The sequence below is a fragment of the Natrix helvetica genome (assembly GCF_964273705.1).
Source record: "Natrix helvetica genome assembly, chromosome: 1".
Classification (NCBI taxonomy): domain Eukaryota; kingdom Metazoa; phylum Chordata; class Lepidosauria; order Squamata; family Natricidae; genus Natrix; species Natrix helvetica.
This window is the reverse complement of record NC_138548.1, coordinates 163,623,277-163,643,747: the sequence shown is the minus strand read 5'-3', so window position 1 is coordinate 163,643,747 and position 20,471 is coordinate 163,623,277. Positions and strand designations below refer to the sequence as shown.

The 20,471-nt window shown below is 37.3% G+C and overlaps 1 protein-coding gene across 4 annotated transcripts in view; it reads left to right on the top strand.

Moving 5' to 3' along the window:
* Positions 1 to 20,471, top strand: part of TLK1 (tousled like kinase 1) — an 86,045-nt gene that overhangs the window by 35,032 nt on the left and 30,542 nt on the right. For 3 of the 4 annotated variants that reach the window (XM_081971030.1, XM_081971028.1, XM_081971029.1), the window contains 6 exons: positions 4,659 to 4,777; positions 6,032 to 6,103; positions 10,890 to 10,965; positions 14,055 to 14,101; positions 18,273 to 18,359; positions 20,008 to 20,097. In XM_081971030.1, the coding sequence (XP_081827156.1) occupies positions 4,664 to 4,777; positions 6,032 to 6,103; positions 10,890 to 10,965; positions 14,055 to 14,101; positions 18,273 to 18,359; positions 20,008 to 20,097 (486 nt within the window). In that variant the 5' untranslated portion in view covers positions 4,659 to 4,663. Of the gene's footprint in view, positions 1 to 4,658; positions 4,778 to 6,031; positions 6,104 to 9,969; positions 10,099 to 10,889; positions 10,966 to 14,054; positions 14,102 to 18,272; positions 18,360 to 20,007; positions 20,098 to 20,471 lie in introns of those variants that run through there. The other variant, XM_081971031.1, reaches the window with a different exon arrangement.

Below are 20,471 nucleotides of genomic sequence, written 5' to 3'. Positions count from 1 at the left end.
TTGTACTTACCATTACTTTTTCTCCATTGTCTCCTGTGTGTATTTTTCGTTCAAGCCTGGATAAAACACATGTTTTAGGCCACATACAGACCAAATGCACTGCTTGGGTTTGAGCATGGACTATTCCATTTGTTGCATGATGTGTACACAGAATATTTGCACAGCCTAGAGTAATAATATTATAGTAGCTAAATTAGCATCTTGTGAAAATTGATATAATTCTCAGCTACTTATTCAGATTGCTGGGACAGTGTTAGGAGGAGTTTAACATTTTTGTAATGTATCAAGCTTCATGCATGTGCTAATTTTTATATAGATATGATATATAAATATACAGTTTATTGGTGCTTTCAATTCGGCTTTTGACTTCTAATGACCACCTGGATTAGTTCCTAAAGTTTTTTTGGCAAGGTTTTTCAGAAATGCTTTATCATTGTCTCCTTCCTAGGATTGAGAAAATGTGAGTGGCCCAAGGTCAACATCTGACTGATTCTAGGTGGGACTAGAATTCTCAACCTCACAATTTTTAGTCTGATGCGTTAACCATATATTAAAGTGGATTTATTTTGTAACACAACTTTCTGCAATTTTATTACAGCAAGTGAATATTTAGGGGAAACTCATTTAAAACAATATTCAAGTACTATAATCTGATACCTCATTGTGTTTCATGTTCATGTTGACCTTGATTTGATAAGAAATGTTTCATATTTAGGTTTAGTCATATTATCTCTTGAAAGAAGCCATAGTGTTTAGAAAATACTGACAGATAGAATAATTTTTATACATGGAATGCTGAAATTTAGCTGAAAATTAACACACAAAAGCAGTAATTAAAAATAGGATTCTGGAATATGTAGGATGCATTCTGAACAATATTACTTATTTTTGACATTCAAAGGTTAGAAGGCTTCAGAAGAAGAAATGATACATATGAAGCTTCATGAAGATACATAAAAATAAAGCAGTATTGATTCATTTATTAGAGCCTTGCATTTCAGTGATTGTGGGTGTTTGAAATGAGAAGAAATCCTGATTGGAAGAAAATTGATTGAACGGAGATACTTCTCATTTGAACCATAGCATTCAATAATTATTTCTTCTAAGCCTGTAACAATGATATAGAATGCAGTGCTGTCTTTCAGATAGATCTTGGTAACATTTAAACGTTATTTAATTAACATTTAAATATGTTTAACCACAGTAGTTAAAGTGTAGTATTTCAGGCAAACTCTGCGCACAGTCTGGGTTTGATCCTGATGGGGCTCAAGGTTGACTTAGTTTCTAAGGTTGGTAAAATGAGGACACAGATTGTTGGAGGCAGTATACAAATAATGCTTACATTGTAAACCACCCAGAGAGTGCTATAAAGTGCTATAGGGCAATAGTGCTATTGGTAAATAAAGCTAATGTAATATAATTGTGGAATCCTTTATGCTTTCTGAATGTGGTGGTTTTCTTGTAGATATTTCATTACCACCAGTAACTTCAGTGCTAGAAGGGAGTAGGTTTTGCTCTCATTTTATACACTAGTGATTTGTTCTTTCAGCATTGGTGGGAGTGGTTTCAGTGGTTCTTTGATTAGGCTGTTGTTTACTGTTAGCTTGTTTGTCTGAGTTGGTAGTTCCTTAATGGGTGTATTGTTTAGTTCTTGATTGTTGGTCTAGTGCAGTGGTGGGCAACCTTTTTTTTTCAACTGAGCCAAATCTCGCCAAAACCACGATTGAAATTTATTTTGAGAGCCACATTTTTAAAACCGAAAATACATAGGATGGTACACTGTTTTTAGTTTCAATAAACTGGCATTTGAAGCACGCAAGTCTTAAAACTGTCAAGTTACAAGATCCTTGCATCCCTAACCTTTTAGGGAAAAAACCCCAAGGGGTCTTCAAACCTGACAGCTTGAAGACTTGTGGACTTCAACTCCCAGAATTCTGAGAATTGAAGTCCACCAAGGGCATCAATCATATTAGCCCAGGGATCTGCAAAATTGGCTCTTAAGACTGGTGGACTTCAACTCCCAGAATTCTGAGAATTGAAGTCCACCAGTCTTAAAACAGCCAATTAAGGAATTTTCTAGTGTTTTTGGACTTGACTTGGTCTAGGGTGCTCATGCCAACCAGCAGAAGACATGGCAAAAATTCCTTAATTTCGTAACAAATGGACATTAACCATAATTTCAATCAGGAAACTATGAGCACTCAAGATAATATTACAGCAGCTGAGAAAGCTGTCACCCACATAGCCAGTAGACAGCTCCATTTACCTATTGGAGACCATAGAACTGAGCCCAAAGCCAGGCCTTCAAGATCTTATGAAAGGACAGGGACAATATAATCTCCAGTTGGAGAATATTCCAAATTGTGGGCATCATGGCAGAAAAGTCTTCGGTGCCTTGCCAGCCTGCATTCCTCAGCTGGCAGAACTGAAGGCATCCCCAGCCTGCCAGACTGGATGTTGGTCTGGGGTTGGTGAGATCTAAATTTAACTCCCTTAGAAATTCAAAATGCTGGGAAAGGTGGAAGGAAAGAGAAGGATGACCAGTAGCAAGGTGGGTGGGCTTGTTTACTATGACAATGAGTGTACTATTAAAAAATCTAAAGGGCCAGACTGCCGACAAAGGCCTATGTGTGATTACTAAAAATTAACATCCATCTGATGGCATGTAATAAGCCATGGAAGCACATTAGGTGTGAGAGATGGTGGAAAGCAGGGATGAGAGAACACGTTCAGTAGCTGTTTAAAGAGGCAGCTTAATTGAGAGGTGGGCTGTGAGAAGGAAACATTTCAATGAGACTCAATTTTAATTCACTTGCTTTAGGATAGCCTGGGAAAGTTTTTAATATTATTTTCCCCCTTAAATAGCATTAAATATGCCTTTCTGAATTGGTTCGTGTTTCTTGAATTTATCGAATATATGAGACTTACACAAAGTGAGTTTCAAAGTCACTTATCTTTAGCCCAACCTTATTCTGAATTGTAGAGAAAAAATTAGGAAAGGAATGCCGTGTACATTGTTTTGATCCCATGGGAGAAAGTTAAAATATAATTCTAGCATGCATTAAAAACAAATAAGTATAATTGTTCAAATAGCTATTTGGTACAGGGCTATATTCTGTGTGTGTGAGAGAGGGGGGGGGGCAGGCAGGGTAGCAGGCTTTGGCATAGTTACAGGTGAGATAGAAAACGTTTTGTGTATTTTAATCTTGGCTTTGTGTGTATAAATTAAAAAAAATAAGACATGAACTTTTTTTAAATCAAAGTGTTGTGGTGTGAAAATTTAGTACAAACAATATTGAGTGTTCCAGTGAAGATCTGTGACCTTAAGACAATAATTAGATGTTGAAATGTTTGAAAGAGCTTTCTGTAAAACAAATATTCATTATTCTGGATATTAAATAACAATTCAATTGCAATAATAAACTTTAGAAACTTGCAAGTACCTAGTGAAAATAGAGTAGTACTAATATTGTTGGTGTTTTAAATTATTGTCAATTCTCCTAAGTGCTTCAGATGCAGTGATACTTTTATAGTGGGACACTAATAGATATGATGCTCTTTTCTAAAACTGAAGTGGATGGCTTTATTGTATTTTTAACACTAAAATTAAGATATATGGAAGTATTTGGCTTAAAAGGGTATATATTTGTCAATAAAAGTTAAACTTCCATTATACCTTGAGAATAGATGGTTGTAGGTCTTGTTAGCTTGCTAAATTAAAAATCAGCAATCTGCTTCTGTTCCTTTGAAAACATATGATTGAAGTTGTAAGTTTTTGAAACTAGAGGTAAGACTGCTGTATTGAGGTATAGATCTAAGTTGGAAGTATGGGAGATATACGACATTGCATTATTTAAATTTAGCTAATCTTGAATTGTTTCTCATGTTTTATTCATTTTTCTTTTTCTTCACATTAAAATTACATTTGGAGTTTAGGGATGTGTTCCATGATTTTTGGGAGGGTCATTAATTTGTGGGGCCTCCAATTGTAGACTTGTGCATAATGCATAGAGCACAGTGGGCCTAGGTGAATCACAATGAAAAAGCTATTTTAAGCTAAACAGCCTGTAATTTCCTGGATTCCTTTTTTAAAATTTGACATATTAATCACTTTCTAGTTCTCAAAAATATATTTTGAACAATTGTTAGATCAGCAATTTTGTGTTTGAATGCTTTTAGAACTATGAATAAATTCCATCTGGGTCCATTTTGTTTTCAATTTGTCAGTAAATTCTAGAATTTATAAACGTTATTTACCTCAAGCCCTTGGAGTTCTTTGATTAAAAAACAATTATTATTTGTGTGACTAGAGATCTCTACTACATCTTCTGCAAAAGAGGAAGATGCAGATAATGTACTTACCTTTTCTATAGTCTTGCTTTTCTTGGTTCAACTGCCTACTTCCCACTGTTGATATATTTGAAGATTTATAAATTACTGAATTTTATATTATTATGAATTTCCTAATTTCCAGTTTGCATCCTTTTCTTTTCTTAAACTTTGTGTTCTGCATTTAACACATGCATTTTTACTGGAAAAAGGTATTTCTGGAGGAGGACTACATAATGCAAAATTTCATTTAAATTTGGGGGGAAATAGTAGTTCATGATTACATAAAATCATTTGCAGTTGTGTAATAAATTAAACCTGTTTTATAGGTGCAATGGATGAGCTTCATAGCCTGGATCCAAGAAGGCAAGAACTGTTAGAGGCTAGATTTACTGGAGTTGTGAGTGGCAGTACTGGAAGTACGGGAAGCTGTAGCGTTGGAGCCAAGGTAAAAAGGAATGTGGACTACTGTATTCAAAATAAATTCAGAGGGTTTATACTTTGCATTACAATTAATATGGATTGTGTGCAGTTGTGTGTGTGATTGCAACTAACTCTGAACCATGGTGGCACAGTGGTTAGAATGCAGTATTGCAAGCTAATTCTGCTCACAACCAGGAGTTCGATCCTGACGCGGCTCAAGTTGACTCAGCGTTCCATCCTTCCAAAGTCGGTAAAATGAGGACCCACTTAAAGTAGTCTGCAAAGCACTATGAAGCAGTATATAAATCTAAGTACTATTGCTATTATCAGGTCTTATTATTTAGAAGCACTTTATCAATCAAAATGATGCAGTGAACAACACCTCACTTTAGTGGAGGAGGGTAAGAAGATTGTGATCTTAGTATTTTTTAAAATAATTTCAGCAGCTTTTAATACTATTAACCATGGCATCCTGGATCAGCTGCATGATGTTGATAAAGGAAGCACATTCAGACATTTACTTCCTCTACAGGAGCAAGTGTGATATCTGGTGATCTTCATTGGTTTCTGTAGGACGGTAGTAAAGTGAGCAGATAATGAAATAATTTGAACATCGTAACACAAATGCCACACTTTCATACTTGCGTCAAATAATGGGAAACTGTACAAAATATGTCAGAGTGGGGTTTTCTATCAAGGCATTATTGGGTGTGTGCTCATTTTTGCACCATTTTGGTGTGTTGCAGACTTCACTGCTGGCCAAACCACGGGTGATTGTTGAGAATTTTATCCAATTAGTTGCTGCCCAACTTATTGGATAAAATTCCAGTGAGACTAAGCTTGCTCTTATTATGGAGTGTTCTTCACAAGAAACTTAAAATGTTTTTATTTACTTAGCCCTTAAATTATTGTATTCGTTGACGTAATTGTTTGCTTATTTTTAATTGTTGGTTTTAAACTCTTAGTTTTTTATTGTTAGTAAATGATATTTCATTATATCTATTATCATTATTGTACACAATTTTCCTTCTGTAATGAAAAATAGTGTAAAACATAAATTAACTAAATTTGACAGATTGAAATCTTATTTCTCACATAATCCTCTGTAAACAGTTGCAATTGTTACTTTTTGTTCCACAACACTACATATGCGATAACCAAAGTATGTGTGTATAATCGTGCATTTTTCAAACCATGAAATCTATTAGTAATTGATTTATTAGTAATTTGATTTATAATTAGCAATTTTACACATTTATTTCTTTTATTTATTCTTTAGGCTTCAACTAATAATGAGAGTTCCAACCACAGTTTTGGTAGCTTGGGATCTCTAAGTGACAAAGAATCTGAGGTATGAAGTAGTTAAAATACTTAAGTGAGAATTTCTAACCTGTCATTTATATTACTAAGTTCAGTAAAAGATCGACACATTTAGGAGGGTTTCCTAGCTAATTATAATTAGAATATTTGCATTAAAGATACGGAGAAAACTGATGCACATCCTGTCAGAATTCATGCACTTACAGGAAGATTATTTCAAAATGATGTATTGTTTCATTGTGAATGAACTGATAATTTTTTTTAAGCAAATGAAATTTTTGGAAATTATGAGCCATTCAAATTTTCTTAATAGTTAGGTAAAAGAGAATATACACATACAGCATGTGGAGAGAATAAGATTAATAAGCCATATATCTTAAGCTTGTTTTAACCTATTAGGTAAATAAAAGGATATGTTGCTTACAAGATTGTTGATTTATTCAGGGTACTGTTATGGATACAATCCAATCTGATCAAATATCTGAAAATTTTATTTTAAATTGATAACATTTTATCCTTAAGAGTTGTAAATAAGAGAGGTCTGTTCTTTTGTATACCTGCATTTCTGTTGTGATAATTTGACACTTTTTTTCAACCTATTAACTATAGGGAACTTTATTTTCACATTTCTAAAACTGCAAACAAGGTATTATATCCTGTATCTTCATGATTTAGAAATCAGGCTGCTTTCCTTGGTAGACTTTCTTCTTCCTGTTTCTTTATTCCAGATTTGTTCTGACAAATTCCCAAATCCTGTAGGAATAGATGTTGATGTTGTTGGTGAAGTTGTAGAAAAAGAGACAACCACCCTTTATCCCAGTTCAGCTGATAGAAAAAGTTCTATGAGTTGAAGCATTGAGATTCAAACCAGAGTAGTAATTTTAAAATGGCAAGAACATTAATTTTCTGATGACTTATGATTATGTTCAAACTGTCTGCAAATTAACTGTAGATAAGGACTGCATTTGAAGAATGGAACCAGTTCTATTTGCCTTGGGAGGGCTTTGATTTATTTTAAGGAACTCCTATGTTCCAGTCAGCACTTGGGGATTTTTTAAAAGATTATTTTTATCCTGCCTGTTAGACCTGTCCCAGCTTGGGGATTTAGGAAAGAAAGGGCCCTCAACTCTGTTCATAGCAAACGGTATACTTTTACTAAAGCCAAGTGGTTACAGTGTATGCAAAGCCAGATCTGAGGATTCCCACATAAAGCTGATAGTTTTCCCCTTCTCTCGCCCCCGCCCCCGCGCTAATGTTCAATAATGTTCAAACTGGTGGTTTTGGATGGTGTTTTAAAAGTTTGGTGCCTCTTTGGTTCGCATTCCGATCACATTCCATTCCCATGCCTATATCTTTGGATCATTCAGTCATTGTCTTTGGTTGGCACTTCTAGTTCCTACCATTCATCTTTTCTATTTCCTCCCTCCCATACTTTATGGCAGGCTGCCATCAAAGCGAAGCTGGCTGAAGTGGTATGATAGTAGATCTAACACTGCCTTTAATATTTTTATAAGTAATTCAAGGAGGCAAATATACCTACAAAATTTTCTTCTCCTCTGAGATGAGTTGGGCTGAGAGAGTTGGGGTCAACAAAAGTCACCCAGCAGGCTTTCATGCCTAAGGTGGGACTACAACTCAGTAGCAGTTCTGTCATGAATAATGGTTGACCTCTGAAATGTGGAGACAATCTCCCCCCCCCCCCCCCACTTGTCCAGGATAGGAGTTGAGCCCAAGTAAGGTATACCAGACCAGGAAAACTGTACCAGAGGAATAGAACTACTCCTACTGTGATTGGCTGTTAGAATAGAATCGTGCAAGTCTGATTATGGTATACATATCACTTTTCTTCTACTCCAGTGAATTTGAGAGGTGCCTGCCTGAATTGCTTGTGAATGTTATTTCTTTACTCTGGACTTAAAAAAATAGTTTAATCATTTTGCCTTGGTAATTGTTCTTGTTTAGGTCTGTCAAGATCATCTTACTTAATTCTCTACAGTTGTCTACCAGCATGAGAGTGCTATGTTGCCTTGATGGTCTTAATTGTATGGAAGCCATATAAACCTTTTAAGTAAATAAAATCTGACACAGCTTCACATACCGCCTCCAGTTGTGCCCTCTCCTTGACTCCTTGGGTGATTCCATGATGAACTATGAATTTAGTGAACGGTGGGCTGGAAACCTGCCACCTGGTTCTGTCAAGCAATGAAAGTTGAGAGAATGATTGGATTTGGGACATGATTAATGATTCTTTAAGAGAGGAATATTATAGACTTGAAAGGTGCGGTGGTGTACTCCTTCAGGAAGAGACCATATAAATATCTGACTGACTTGGGCAATATATGCAATGTTTGGAATGCCTTTTAGGGAAGATTTTGCAAAAGGTGGTTGGAATGCAGATACAGGAGTGCTGGGTGAGAGAAGGATTACCCTGATTTGCTGCTTTCAGACCTGAAGGTGGGATGGAAGGCACATGGCTCCCTTTTGTTGATGTTCTCTGTCAAGACTTAAATAAAGGAAGTACAGCTATTTTGGTATTAGATTTCTCATTGGCATTCAGTACCATCAATCATAGTATTCTTCTGGATCAGCTGCAAGGGCTGAAATTGGCATAATTTTATAGTGATTACTCTTACCTGAGTGGACAGTTCAAACAGTGGTAATGATGGATGAATGAACAAGATCTTGGCTGCTCCTATATGAGCTTCTATAGAGTTTCATTTTTTTGTTCTCTGTGTTTTTTTAAAACTATATTAAAATGCTGAGATAGCTTGTCCATCAGTTTAGGGTGAGATATTCTTAGTTCGCTGATGGTACCCTGTATTATATCTCTATCGTAGGCCAAGGAGGAAATACAGTAGATCTCGATTTATTATCTAGAACAGGGGTGTCGAACACAAGGTCCGTGGGCCAGATCAGATCTTGCCCACAGGACCGTCCTGGAAAATATAAATGTAAATGTAAAATGTAAGCCCATGTCGCTTCGGCCCGATCTATCCAATGCGAAGAGGAAACATGCCAGCAGTTTGGGGAGTGGCATCACGCTGGTCACACCCACTCAGTCGGTCATGTCCACCCAGTTGGCCACTCTCCGTGAGTGGCGTCAAGCTGGCCATGCCCACCCAGTTGGCTATAGCCACCCAGTCAACCATGCCTGCCCTGCCCCCCGAGGTCAATCACAGCCCTGTTGCGGCCCTCAATGAATTGAGTGCCAAGGTTCCAAGTAATACATTCATTAAGAATTCCGAGGCAGACAAATTCCTCAAATAACATTTTATTGGGACATATCAAATTAGCACATTCCTGGTGAAGAACCAGCTCTAAGTTCCCACCAATTTTACACCCAATTAAAATAAAACTTTGTCACTTCCCCCCAGAGTCTCCAGTCACATGGTCCAGTCAGCATACAGTCCAGTGGCTAGGTGACCTGTCTCCACCTTTCAAACACCTGCACCAATGTCCTTGATTCCTAGGGGAAAGAATTTTATTTAGGCTACAACACCCCGGCTATCTCTACACCCTTCTCCCTGGCCCCTTCCCTCCAGGATGTTTCAGCCCTGAAGTAGTGAGAAGAGAAACCTCCCTAGAAAAAACTACCAAAAAGAAAATGGTCACAGCTTGGCCAACTTCAGGGTTGACATTGAGTTTGACACCCCTGATCTAGAAACTGTAAAATATGAAGCTGTAACTAACTCCCAAAAAGTTGGTTGCTGTTCATCTAGTAAGTTTGCTTGTATCTGGCTCTAAAAGGGTTGTATCTTACTTCTCAAAGGGACAAGTGCATAACGTGAGGGTTGTCAAGGTAATGAGGATTTAATAGCTGCCATCTGCTGAAAGGTTGTAAGCTGTAATCAGCAAGCCTGATGCAATGAGGCTGATTCATTGCAGCTATGGTACAACCCTTTTAAGACTCAGATGGTGGGGTCCACACAAGTCATTTACTGTTTTAAGAGGAGTCTATATATAGGTGGTCATTAGAGGGTGTTTCTTCTGCTGTATTCAGTTCTCTCCTTGTGTCTGTAGTAAATGGTAAGGGAATTTATCTCCTGCATGTATATGTCTGTATATAGTTGTATATAAACCACTGTTAATTGCATAAAGACTCTGTGCTGTGTTATGCTCCTGGGTTTATACATAATACTTGTCACGCTGCCAAAACTCTGACAAAGTTTCTCATAGATTCATGGCTCCTATTGGAGCACCAGGTAGAGGCTGTGGCTATGGAACACTCTGCTTATTTCCAAGCTGGTCTGCCTATTATGTCCACTTTTAGAGCTGGGGTTCTCAGGGACAGTTATTCATGCCTTCATTACTTTGTGGTTTGATATCTGTGGTGCAGTCTGTATGTTGGCAATACCTCTATTCTGGTGCTTCATACTTTGCCATATGGTATATTTCCACTTTTTCTTTCCTTGGTCAAAGTTAATGTATAATTTCATTAACAAACAGAAAGGACTTTAAATGAACTCTGTGGAAAGGCCCTTAATGGGTTTTTTTAAAATAACAGAGTACATGTATTTGTTTAGAGGACAATATTTAAGGATATATTCAGTATTTCTATACAAACATTTTATTTTTTTGTTTAAATTATCTGAGATAAATTCTGTGTTCTAATACAATGATGTAATCTTGGTAAATATGTAATTACTCACATATGGTAAATAGGTAATTACATAGTTTTGTGTTACGAAAGTAATATGTGAGTTATAGAAATAAATTATGCTTTTTTGCTTCTTTTTGGTACAGATACACAGTATGTAGATTAATTGCTAACTCTTCTTATTTGTTTAAAAACATGTTTTAATATTTTTTTTTGCCAGACTCCTGAGAAAAAACAATTGGAGTCTTCAAGGGGTAGAAAAAGGAAAGCAGAAAACCAGAGTGAAAGTAGTCAAGGTAAAATATATTACTATGGAATCAATTTGATAGTATGAATGTTGCCAGTTGATCAGAATGCTAATTTCAGTAAAGGTTCAACTTTTTGAAGTATTAGAGATTATGGTGAGTCTCTTTCTGTTTTGTGGTTCCTTTAATTATTATCCACATTTCATAGCTGCCAAAAACAAACACCCCTCTAATTAATTAATATTATAACAAAAATGATATCTATTAGAGTTGTTAGTAAGTTATTGATGCTAACAGTATTTTGAACAAGATACCGTATTTTTTGCCCTATAAGACGCTCCGGAATATAAGACGCACTTTTAAAGGAGGAAAATCTAGAAAAAAAAAGATTTTGGGGCTCAATTGCCACTCAATTTTGGGCTCAATTGTGGTCATAAGTTTTCTTCCTTTGTTTGTTTCTTTCATCTCTCTCTCCCACTTTCTTTTTTTTTCTTTTCTTTTTTCATTCTTTCTACCTTTCTTTCTCTTTCTCTTTCTGTTTCTCTGTGTGTCTGTCTGGCTGTCTCTCTCTCTCTGTGTAGCTCTTTGTCTCTCTCTCCCTCCCCCCTCTCTGGCTCTCTCTGTCATTCTTTCTGTGTGTCTGTCTGTCTGTCTCTGTATCTCTGTCTCTCTCTCTCCTCCCTCTTCCATCTGTCACTCTGTATGTGTGTGTCTGTCTGTCTCTCACTCTCCCCCCTCCCCCCCTCTCTCTGTGTTTCTCTCTCCTCCCTTCCTCTCTGTCTGTCACTCTGTGTGTACGTGTGTGTGTCTGTCTGTCACTCACTCAATCACTCACTCTGTGTGTGTGTGTGTGTGTGTGTGTGTCCCTCTCTGTGTGTGTGTGTGTCTCTGTCTGTCTGTCCCTCTCTCCGTCCCAACTGGAGAACAACCTTTTCTGTCCCCTTACCAGCCCATCCGGGAAGATGAGGAACGCGAGGGGGATCCCTCCCTCCCCCCCTCGGAGATGGGCTCCAAGCCAGAGTGGGGTGGGGAATCCTCCCTTTCCCCCTCTCAGAGATCTTTTGGGAAGTGAAAGAGCTGAGAGAGGGGAAAGCCTCCCATTGAAAACAGCGCTGAGTGAGGTGGGGAATCCTCCCTTTCCCCCTCTTAGAGATCTTTTGGGAAGTTAAAGAGCTGAGAGGGGGAAAAGCCTCCCATTGAAAACAGCGCTGAGTGGGGTGGGGAATCCTTGCTTTCCTCCTCTCAGGGATCTTTTGGGAAGGAAAAAGTGAGGTGGGGAATCCTCCCTTTCCCCCTCTCAGAGATCTTTTGGGAAGTTAAAGAGCTGAGAGGGGGAAAAGCCTCCCATTGAAAACAGCGCTGAGTGGGGTGGGGAATCCTTGCTTTCCTCCTCTCAGGGATCTTTTGGGAAGGAAAAAGTGGGGTGGGGAATCCTCCCTTTCCTCCTCTCAGAGATATTTTGGGAAGTGAAAGAGCTGAGAGGGGGAAAAGCCTCCCATTGAAAACAGCGCTGAGTGGGGTGGGGAATCCTTGCTTTCCTCCTCTCAGGGATCTTTTGGGAAGGAAAAAGTGAGGTGGGGAATCCTCCCATTGAAAACAGCACTGAGTGGGGTGGGGAATCCTCCAGTTCCTCCTCTCAGCGATCTTTTGCTAAGGGAGGCTTCTCAAAATGGGAGGCCCCCATCTCTTTGCACCCTTCAATCTGTCTCTCTCTCCCTCTGATGGCTCAGCGTGAAAAACTGGGAAAGAGGAAAAGGAGGAGGAAGGAAGGGGGGGGGAGAAACGGGGGGGGGGGGAGGAAGAGAGAGAATCTCTCCCTTAAAGATCGCCTGCTTAAAGATCCTGCTTAAAAAGAAGCCTCGCTGCCTTTTTCTCTCTGATAGCTGCCTGCTTAAAAAGAAGGACGAGGCTTCTTTTTAAGCAGGCGATCTTTAAGCAGGCGATCTTCGGCTGCAAAAGCCGCGCTGCCTTCTTCTCTCTGATAGCTGCCTGCTTAAAAAGAAGGACGAGGCTTCTTTTTAAGCAGGCGATCTTTAAGCAGGCGATCTTTAAGCAGGCTATCTTCGGCTGCAAAAGCCGCGCTGCCTTCTTCTCTCTGATAGCTGCCTGCTTAAAAAGAAGGACGAGGCTTCTTTTTAAGCAGGCGATCTTTAAGCAGGCGATCTTCGGCTGCACAAGCGCTGCCTTCTTCTCTCTGATAGCTGCCTGCTTAAAAAGAAGGACGAGCCCCGATGCAAAAAAACGCCATGGACTTGCGAGTGAGTTACAGGGGCGGGGCTTCCAGGTTCATTGACCAACCAGCAGAAACCCACCACTGCCCAGGTGGCTACATTCGGCCTATAAGACGCACCCAGATTTTCACCCTCTTTTTTGGAGTAAAAAAGTGCGTCTTATAGGGCGAAAAATACGGTAATTGTTTGAAAGGCTCTATACTTTTATGGTTGCCAGGTAAATTATTAACATTGTGCTCATATTTTTCCTTCACATGTTTTAAATATTTTGTGAGACAAAATAAAAACTTAGGAAAAAAGCTTATTATGATGGTATTTAGTAAAGATTGTTCTTACTTTATAGACTTTCAGGCCTTTTAAGGGAACTCCTTAGTATCAGAATAAAATGTTTTCAAATTAAGGACTTTGATTAGACATTTTTAATTTTATAATTGGTAAATATTTTAAAACTACAAAGTTTTAGTGTTGTAAGACCTATAACAATAAATAACTAATCTATTTTCTTCATGCTGCTAATTTCCTCAGCTAGTGAAATGTTGATAAGACATTTTCTTTGCTTCCTAAATTGATTCTGCTAAATATATTTAGAATCATAGAAAAATCATAGAATCAGTTTGAAAAAATAATATGAATAAAAGCTAAATATAATTATTATAACTAGAAGATATAATAACAGTAAGTGACTCCATATAAAAATTCTAGTCATGAATTGCTCTTTTGTTTTCTGCACTGGATTGTTTCTCATGCTTCCCTTTCTCAAAAAGATATGTTTAGGCAAATTTTATTTAAATACTTGCGAAATTAAAAGAATATGCTGTAAGGAACCATTTAGGAAATATAAGTGACATTGTTTATGTTTTTTTTTAATTTTTTCCCCACTGTTTTTTCTTAATCTTGACTTTGTTTCAGGGAAAAACATTGGGGGACGTGGGCACAAAATTAGTGACTATTTTGAGGTAAGTTCAATTTTAATATAAATGATTTTGTTGATATGATCTTTTATTTTGATTCTGATTAAAACGTATTCATACATTAAAGTGTACTTCATTTGATAGGAAATGGCCTGGTATCTATTTTTAAAAAGTAGTTTAAAAATGGAGCTCGTAATATGGTTTCATACCAGACATAAATATTCATGTGCAGTAAGTGCCTAGAATACAAAATTATACCTATTATTTTAAGTAGTATCAATCCAAACCATTGCCTGCTGGCTTCAAACTATTGCCTTCTGACTAAATTTTTTCATTATTAACATTTATTGTGCCATATCAGAGAACGGTAAGCACAGTAGATAGTCCTCGACTTAACAACCACAATTAACCCCAATATTTCCATTGCTAAGCAATACAGTTGTTGTAACCCTTTCTTGCCACAGTTGTTAAGTGAATCGCTACAGTGGACTGGGGGGGGGGAGGGAATGGTTTCACAAATGCAGCTTTGTACGCATTCGCCCACCACTTCCATGGCCTAGTTCTAAATGGACCACGGTCCAACACCAGGCTACGGACCTGGGGTTTGGGACCCCTGCTCTAGAACAGTCTGCTCCACCAACATACAATTGATTCCCAATTCTTTTGGCCATTAGAATATCTTTTAAGCCCAGCCTTGTATATTGGAGTCAAAATGGTTGGATCTCCCATCATAAGACAATAATTTTAAGTTACTGATTATTTAAGGGCTATTTATTTTTTGTTCTTTATCTTTTGTTTTTTGTTTATTGAAGCTACCTAGAGTTGTGTCTTTGAATTTAAATAATAATGTATATATCTTCCACCCCCATTCTTTTTCAGGATATCTGCTTGGTACATTTTAATGACTTTTCCATAATTAAGCATGTAATTGATTGCACTCCATTATTGTTTATAATAGCAGTGGAGCCCTTAGTGCAAATAATTGTTTGGGGTTCTTTCAATTAGCTTATCTTCATTCACAATCCAAAATTGTGAAATTATTTTTTGGCTTTCAAACAGGCAAGCTAAAAACCAAGGCTTTCTTACAACATAATGCTAAAACAGATGAGAGTGGATTGGGTATTCTGAACCACAAATTGTATTATTCAGCTCCATAGTTGAGAGGTATATTAGGAATTGTAGCCAATTTTGAACCTACCTTCTAGTTTGTTTTGGTCTGAATAGCAAATATTAAAAGGAGGATTAAAAGTTTGTTGTTTTATGCTGATTGTATTAAAAAGATTATCAAATCTACTTCCACTCTATTTTTAAGTCAACTATGGAAGCTGGAAAAAGATAACAAACTTCCTTAATGGTCTTCTTTTCATCATGTATGTTAATTATAGACAATCTTTTCTGCATAAAAATATGAAAGGCAAGCTGTAGAGACTTTTGTAGTTTTAGTTTTACTTTTCTATTTCAGTAATCCCAGCGTGCAAACATTAATCAAGGATCCTATCAATCTTAATGACCGTACATAATGAGGTTTTTTTTTTAAACTTGGATGTTATTCTAGATGTTATGCTAGAATAACAGTTTAGGAGCTTGTGTATTGTTCCTGGGGATTGTTGATGCCTTCCCTTTCACTACATGTTCTCAGTTTTCTCTCCCAAAAGTTGGTATTTTCTTACATTTTTTATCCTGTTTAAAACCAGGTCCTTATAGCAATTTGGGGTTCAAGTTGTATTATTATTATTTTCTCACCTGAAAAGCTATGGTTCCTGGTGATAAAAATACAGCTTCTCTTTGATTTAATTATGGCACAACATTTTTCATACAGATAGAACTCGCCCTAACCCTAACATCTCTCTTACCCAAGCTGAGAAAACAATAATAATCTGAAGTTGTATTAGGCATCCAACCTATGGATGTTTGGTGGAGAAGCTGGCTAAATTAACACAACTGTCTGCATGAAATTCATTAGAAACCTCCAGCTTTACCAAGACTTGATATACAAATGGTTTGACAGAAAGTATTAGCATACCTAAATGTTCCTGTTAACTTCCTGTGCCCACATTAAGAGAGGAGCGTGTATTAAAAATGTATGGCTTACTTTTCAATTTAGTCATTGATAGCCTAATAGTGTTGGGCTGAATCCAATAGTATATAACCAGACTTCCCTTTGCACTACGTGGTTTCCCTTTCATCTTTCTCTCCCACTCCCTTCCCTCTGTATCTACTTTGAAATCAGTAGGAATATAAGGAATATATTCCTATTGATGGATCCAGTGTTCCTGTAGAATGATATTATTAGTAATTAAAATTCAGCTATGTTTTAATTGTGCTTATTTCATATCCAGATGGTACTTGATATGAAAAATTATAGGTCTTGATTTACCCAGTAGTGTTCAAAGAAAATTTAAATGGGACATCTGATATTAATTTTAATAAGGCTTTCTTGAGCTATAGCAAGCTTCCGAAAGGCAAATTTGTGTTCGGGTTTTTAACCATACAGTTCTGATTTTGTGCTATTGGTGCCCTTTCAACATACATGAATTGAAGGCATAGAACTAAAAGCTTGTTCATTGGATGGCTCACATATGCTAGCAGTGATAAAGTTGAGCCCATGGAAAGTTTGATAAGCCACTCTTGAGTTTTAAACTATACATGTGGTCTAAAGTAAAAATTTCTAACGGGAGTATTTACGGGAAACCTACCAATACGGGATTTGCAGAGAATGTGGATAAAACTCTTCTACTTCAACCTTATGCATTATGTAGCCATTGATCTCTGGCAATTTCTTCCATTTTATTTTAGAGTAGAGTAGAGGGAGGGGTCACGTGAGGGTTTAACACAGCCTGATTGGTCCATTAGACTGAGAGAAAACTTCTTAACCTTCAGCTTCTCCTGTTGGTTCCCAGTTTCCTCTCAGTCTGGTCCAAAGCACTGTGCTTGGTTCCTAGTGAGACTTATTTCTTCTGCATCTAAAAATACAATTTGACTTATTGGATTCTCTAAATTAATTAAATTGAGTGCTGCGCCCTGTAGGACAGCCTGTTACTGTCCTCAGCAGGCAGGGGGAGCCCCGTGGGGCAGCTTGCCCTCCTCCCTGCGGGCCAGATGCTCCGGACTGGTTCCCGGGCTTCGGGTGTGCCGGGCGCCCCAGCAGCGTGCCTGAGCCTCCTCCTGCAGCCCGCAACGAAAGCTTTCTCCTTTGTACTATTTAATAATAGTACCTGACTCACCGGAGCAGTAAGGCAAGGAATGTTGCAGGTCCCTTCTCCTTAGAAGGTACATCTGGTAGGACCTAGAAGAAGGACCTTCTCTGTGGTGGCTGCCTCCCTTTGCAACATTCCTGCAGAGATTAAATTGCCCTCCACTTTGACACTCTTTTCCAAGCCCCTGAAGACCTGGTTTTGTCAATGGGCCTGGGGGTGGAGTGAAATGGAGCCTATCAAGTGGCTTGTCTGACTGATTTTGTCGCTGGAGGGATAGGGGGGGTTGTTTTTTATACTGTTTGTAGATTGGGTTTTTATTTTTGTAAGCCACCCAGAGTCAATGAGAGCTAGTGGGCAGCCATACAGATTTAAACAAACAAACAGAAATAAATAAATGTTACATAATGCAAGAACTGGAACAGATGGCATTCCAGAGGACCTTAAAGATTTGGTTTCAACCTCAAGCCCTGAGCTAGGATCTCTCTGAGGCGCCTTGTGAGAAGTGTTTTGATACATATTTATATGTCAATATATAATTACTTCTTTGTTTATGTTGCTTCTGGTTGCCTATATTGTACTTTATAATATCTGTTATATAGTGAAATGCCCAGTGTCACTCTGGAGTCAGACCTAAATCAAAGAAACAAAAAACCTTACAAGGCAGGTTATTAACATCTCTTGAGAAGATATTTGTTTCCTCAAAACAATTTCTTTTAATACTTTTACTATGTATAGTTTAGGCATGCCTAGAATTTAGTAGCACTCCGAATTTAGCAAAAGTGAAGATAAAAAAAAAACAAAAACTGTTGTACAAAGCTGTCAGATCACATTATTGTTGTTAGTGTTACTTTTTGCAGAAATTAACATCAATAATCTAATAATCATATTAAGAATAAAGCTAACAATACATGGAAAGCAACCATTTTACCTTAAATAGGGAATTATAAATAGATAAGAGTTGATTGTTTGCCATCATCTGATGCTTCAGTAAATATGCATCTTTTTTCTCTCTCTCTTAGTATCAAGGTGGAAATGGGTCTAGTCCAGTGAGAGGAATGCCTCCTGCCATTCGTTCTCCTCAAAATTCACATTCCGCCCCTTCTTCTGTAAGTGTAATCTATAGACATCATTAGTCAGCATCCAATACAGAATGTCTCGTGCACCTAGTATTACAGAGACTGTTTTTATATTATGTTGTTTGGGGAAAATTGTTTATCCTGTTGTTTTATGTCTTTACTGACCAATTGCTTGGCAATAAACCTGTACAGAAATAGAATTAATTTCCTTTGTTTATGATGGTCTGAAGTTAGCTAGAGATACTTGCAAGTTTCAATGCTTATAAGAAATGCCAAAATCATATTATGAAGGGGCATTGCAAGGAAATGTAAAGAAAGAAGTCTAAAAATAAACTGATATGCTAGATGTTGTTCCATAGCCTAAATAAATTTAAAGTCCTGAACGTTCAAATGCGGTCCATTGAGTCCTACTGCTACTTCACAGTGGCACAATCTTGGAAGATGAAAGCATTTTTTAACCAAGGAAATTTGTGATTACTTTTGCTTCATCAACTGGGGGAAAACATTGATAAACTATTAAAAAATAAAAAAACTGAAAATTCAGAGAGAGAAGCTGCAATATCCAGGGGAGGTAAACACTCTTTGCATTTATATCACTTATATATAAGAGAAAGTATCCATTTAAAAAATAATAATTGTGGTTTCCAGTTTTACTTGGGGAAAAACATTCACTGAGAAGAATCCCCATCCCATTTTTTTTCTTGTCCTGGTTATTTTATTCAGCACTGATAAAAGATTTCCTCTTTCATTATTATCATAAAAGAAAACTATATTTCACTATATATTTTACCAATTACTTAGAGCACCATTAGCTTTCTTTCAGATTCATCCAGAAGCCTGAAATTAGACAAGCTACTTTAATGAACAGGAGAAATTTTAAAATCATACAAATTGTTACCATCTATATCTGTATCCATGGATAGTGCATCCTTTCTCGCCAACAATCTAGCAAAGTGACAAGCACTTATTCTTTGGTGAATTCTCTGGATGTCCTTATCTGTCCCTTGGGTTGCGGTTACATAAAGCTTCAGACAGCTAAAAATAGACAAATCAACCTAGTTCATCAATAGCAATAATAAGGTTTCCTGATTATTGTGTGGTAAATGCCTTTCATCCCACATCCGTTTTAGCTACTTGAAGTTGCTGCATTGCTTACTGAAACTTAACACAATTTCTACTTGCTGTAATGGACGATAGTTGCTACTGGAAGAATTTGAAACTAGCAGATGCTCTCAAGTGTTTTTTTCCATTGTGTCCCTTGATAGTAGGGGAAATGTAAGTCAACCAGCTATTGTACAAAAAACAGTACCATGGGGAAAGCCATTGTCCAACAGTGTTTGGAACTTTCATGGCAGGGTTATTACATTTATATAGCGATCTGTAAAGTGTTTTTTTTCTTCAGGAGTGATTATATTCAAGAAAAATAAAGTAAATTTCTTGATCTTCTGTGCTGTTTCTAAGATGCTTTATTTTTATTGATTAAAAACCCCCCACTTTGCATTAATATCTCATGGATCCTGGTGTATCATGGATACCTTTATATTTAGAGAATGAAAAATAAAATTCTTGCCTGTTGTGTAATTGTCACCCATTGACCCATTGAAAACCCTAATGCAAATATTTATAAAGATTTATTCCAGTGTTCTGATAATATGATAAATTCTGTTTGTATATCTAGGTTCGGCAAAACAGCCCCTCCCCTACGGCATTGTCTTTTGGGGACCACCCTGTTATACAACCCAAACAGTTATCGTTTAAAATCACTCAGGTGTGTTATCTTGAATTCTCAGTATCTATTTAGTGCTAAGTAAATGAATAAATGAAGGCATTGATTAGTTTCATTCACCTTTTTTTCTCCACTTCTATCTCCATATTTCTGAAAGCGCCTTTGCAATGAATCTGTAGGTCTCCATATCTAAAGTGAAGCACCTGGTGCAGTGAAATGCTGGCGATACCTAGAAACAAAGCATTCTTAACGTCCGTGTTTCAACCTTCTCCACTGTAATATCAAGTGATCTGCTAGGAGATATTTATTTTAAAAATATTGAAAATATTTCAAAACATTTGCTTTGGGATTTAAGTTTCCACGACTCAGAGCTGGAAACATCAGGTGATGAATGAAATGGAAGAAAGGGAGTGAAA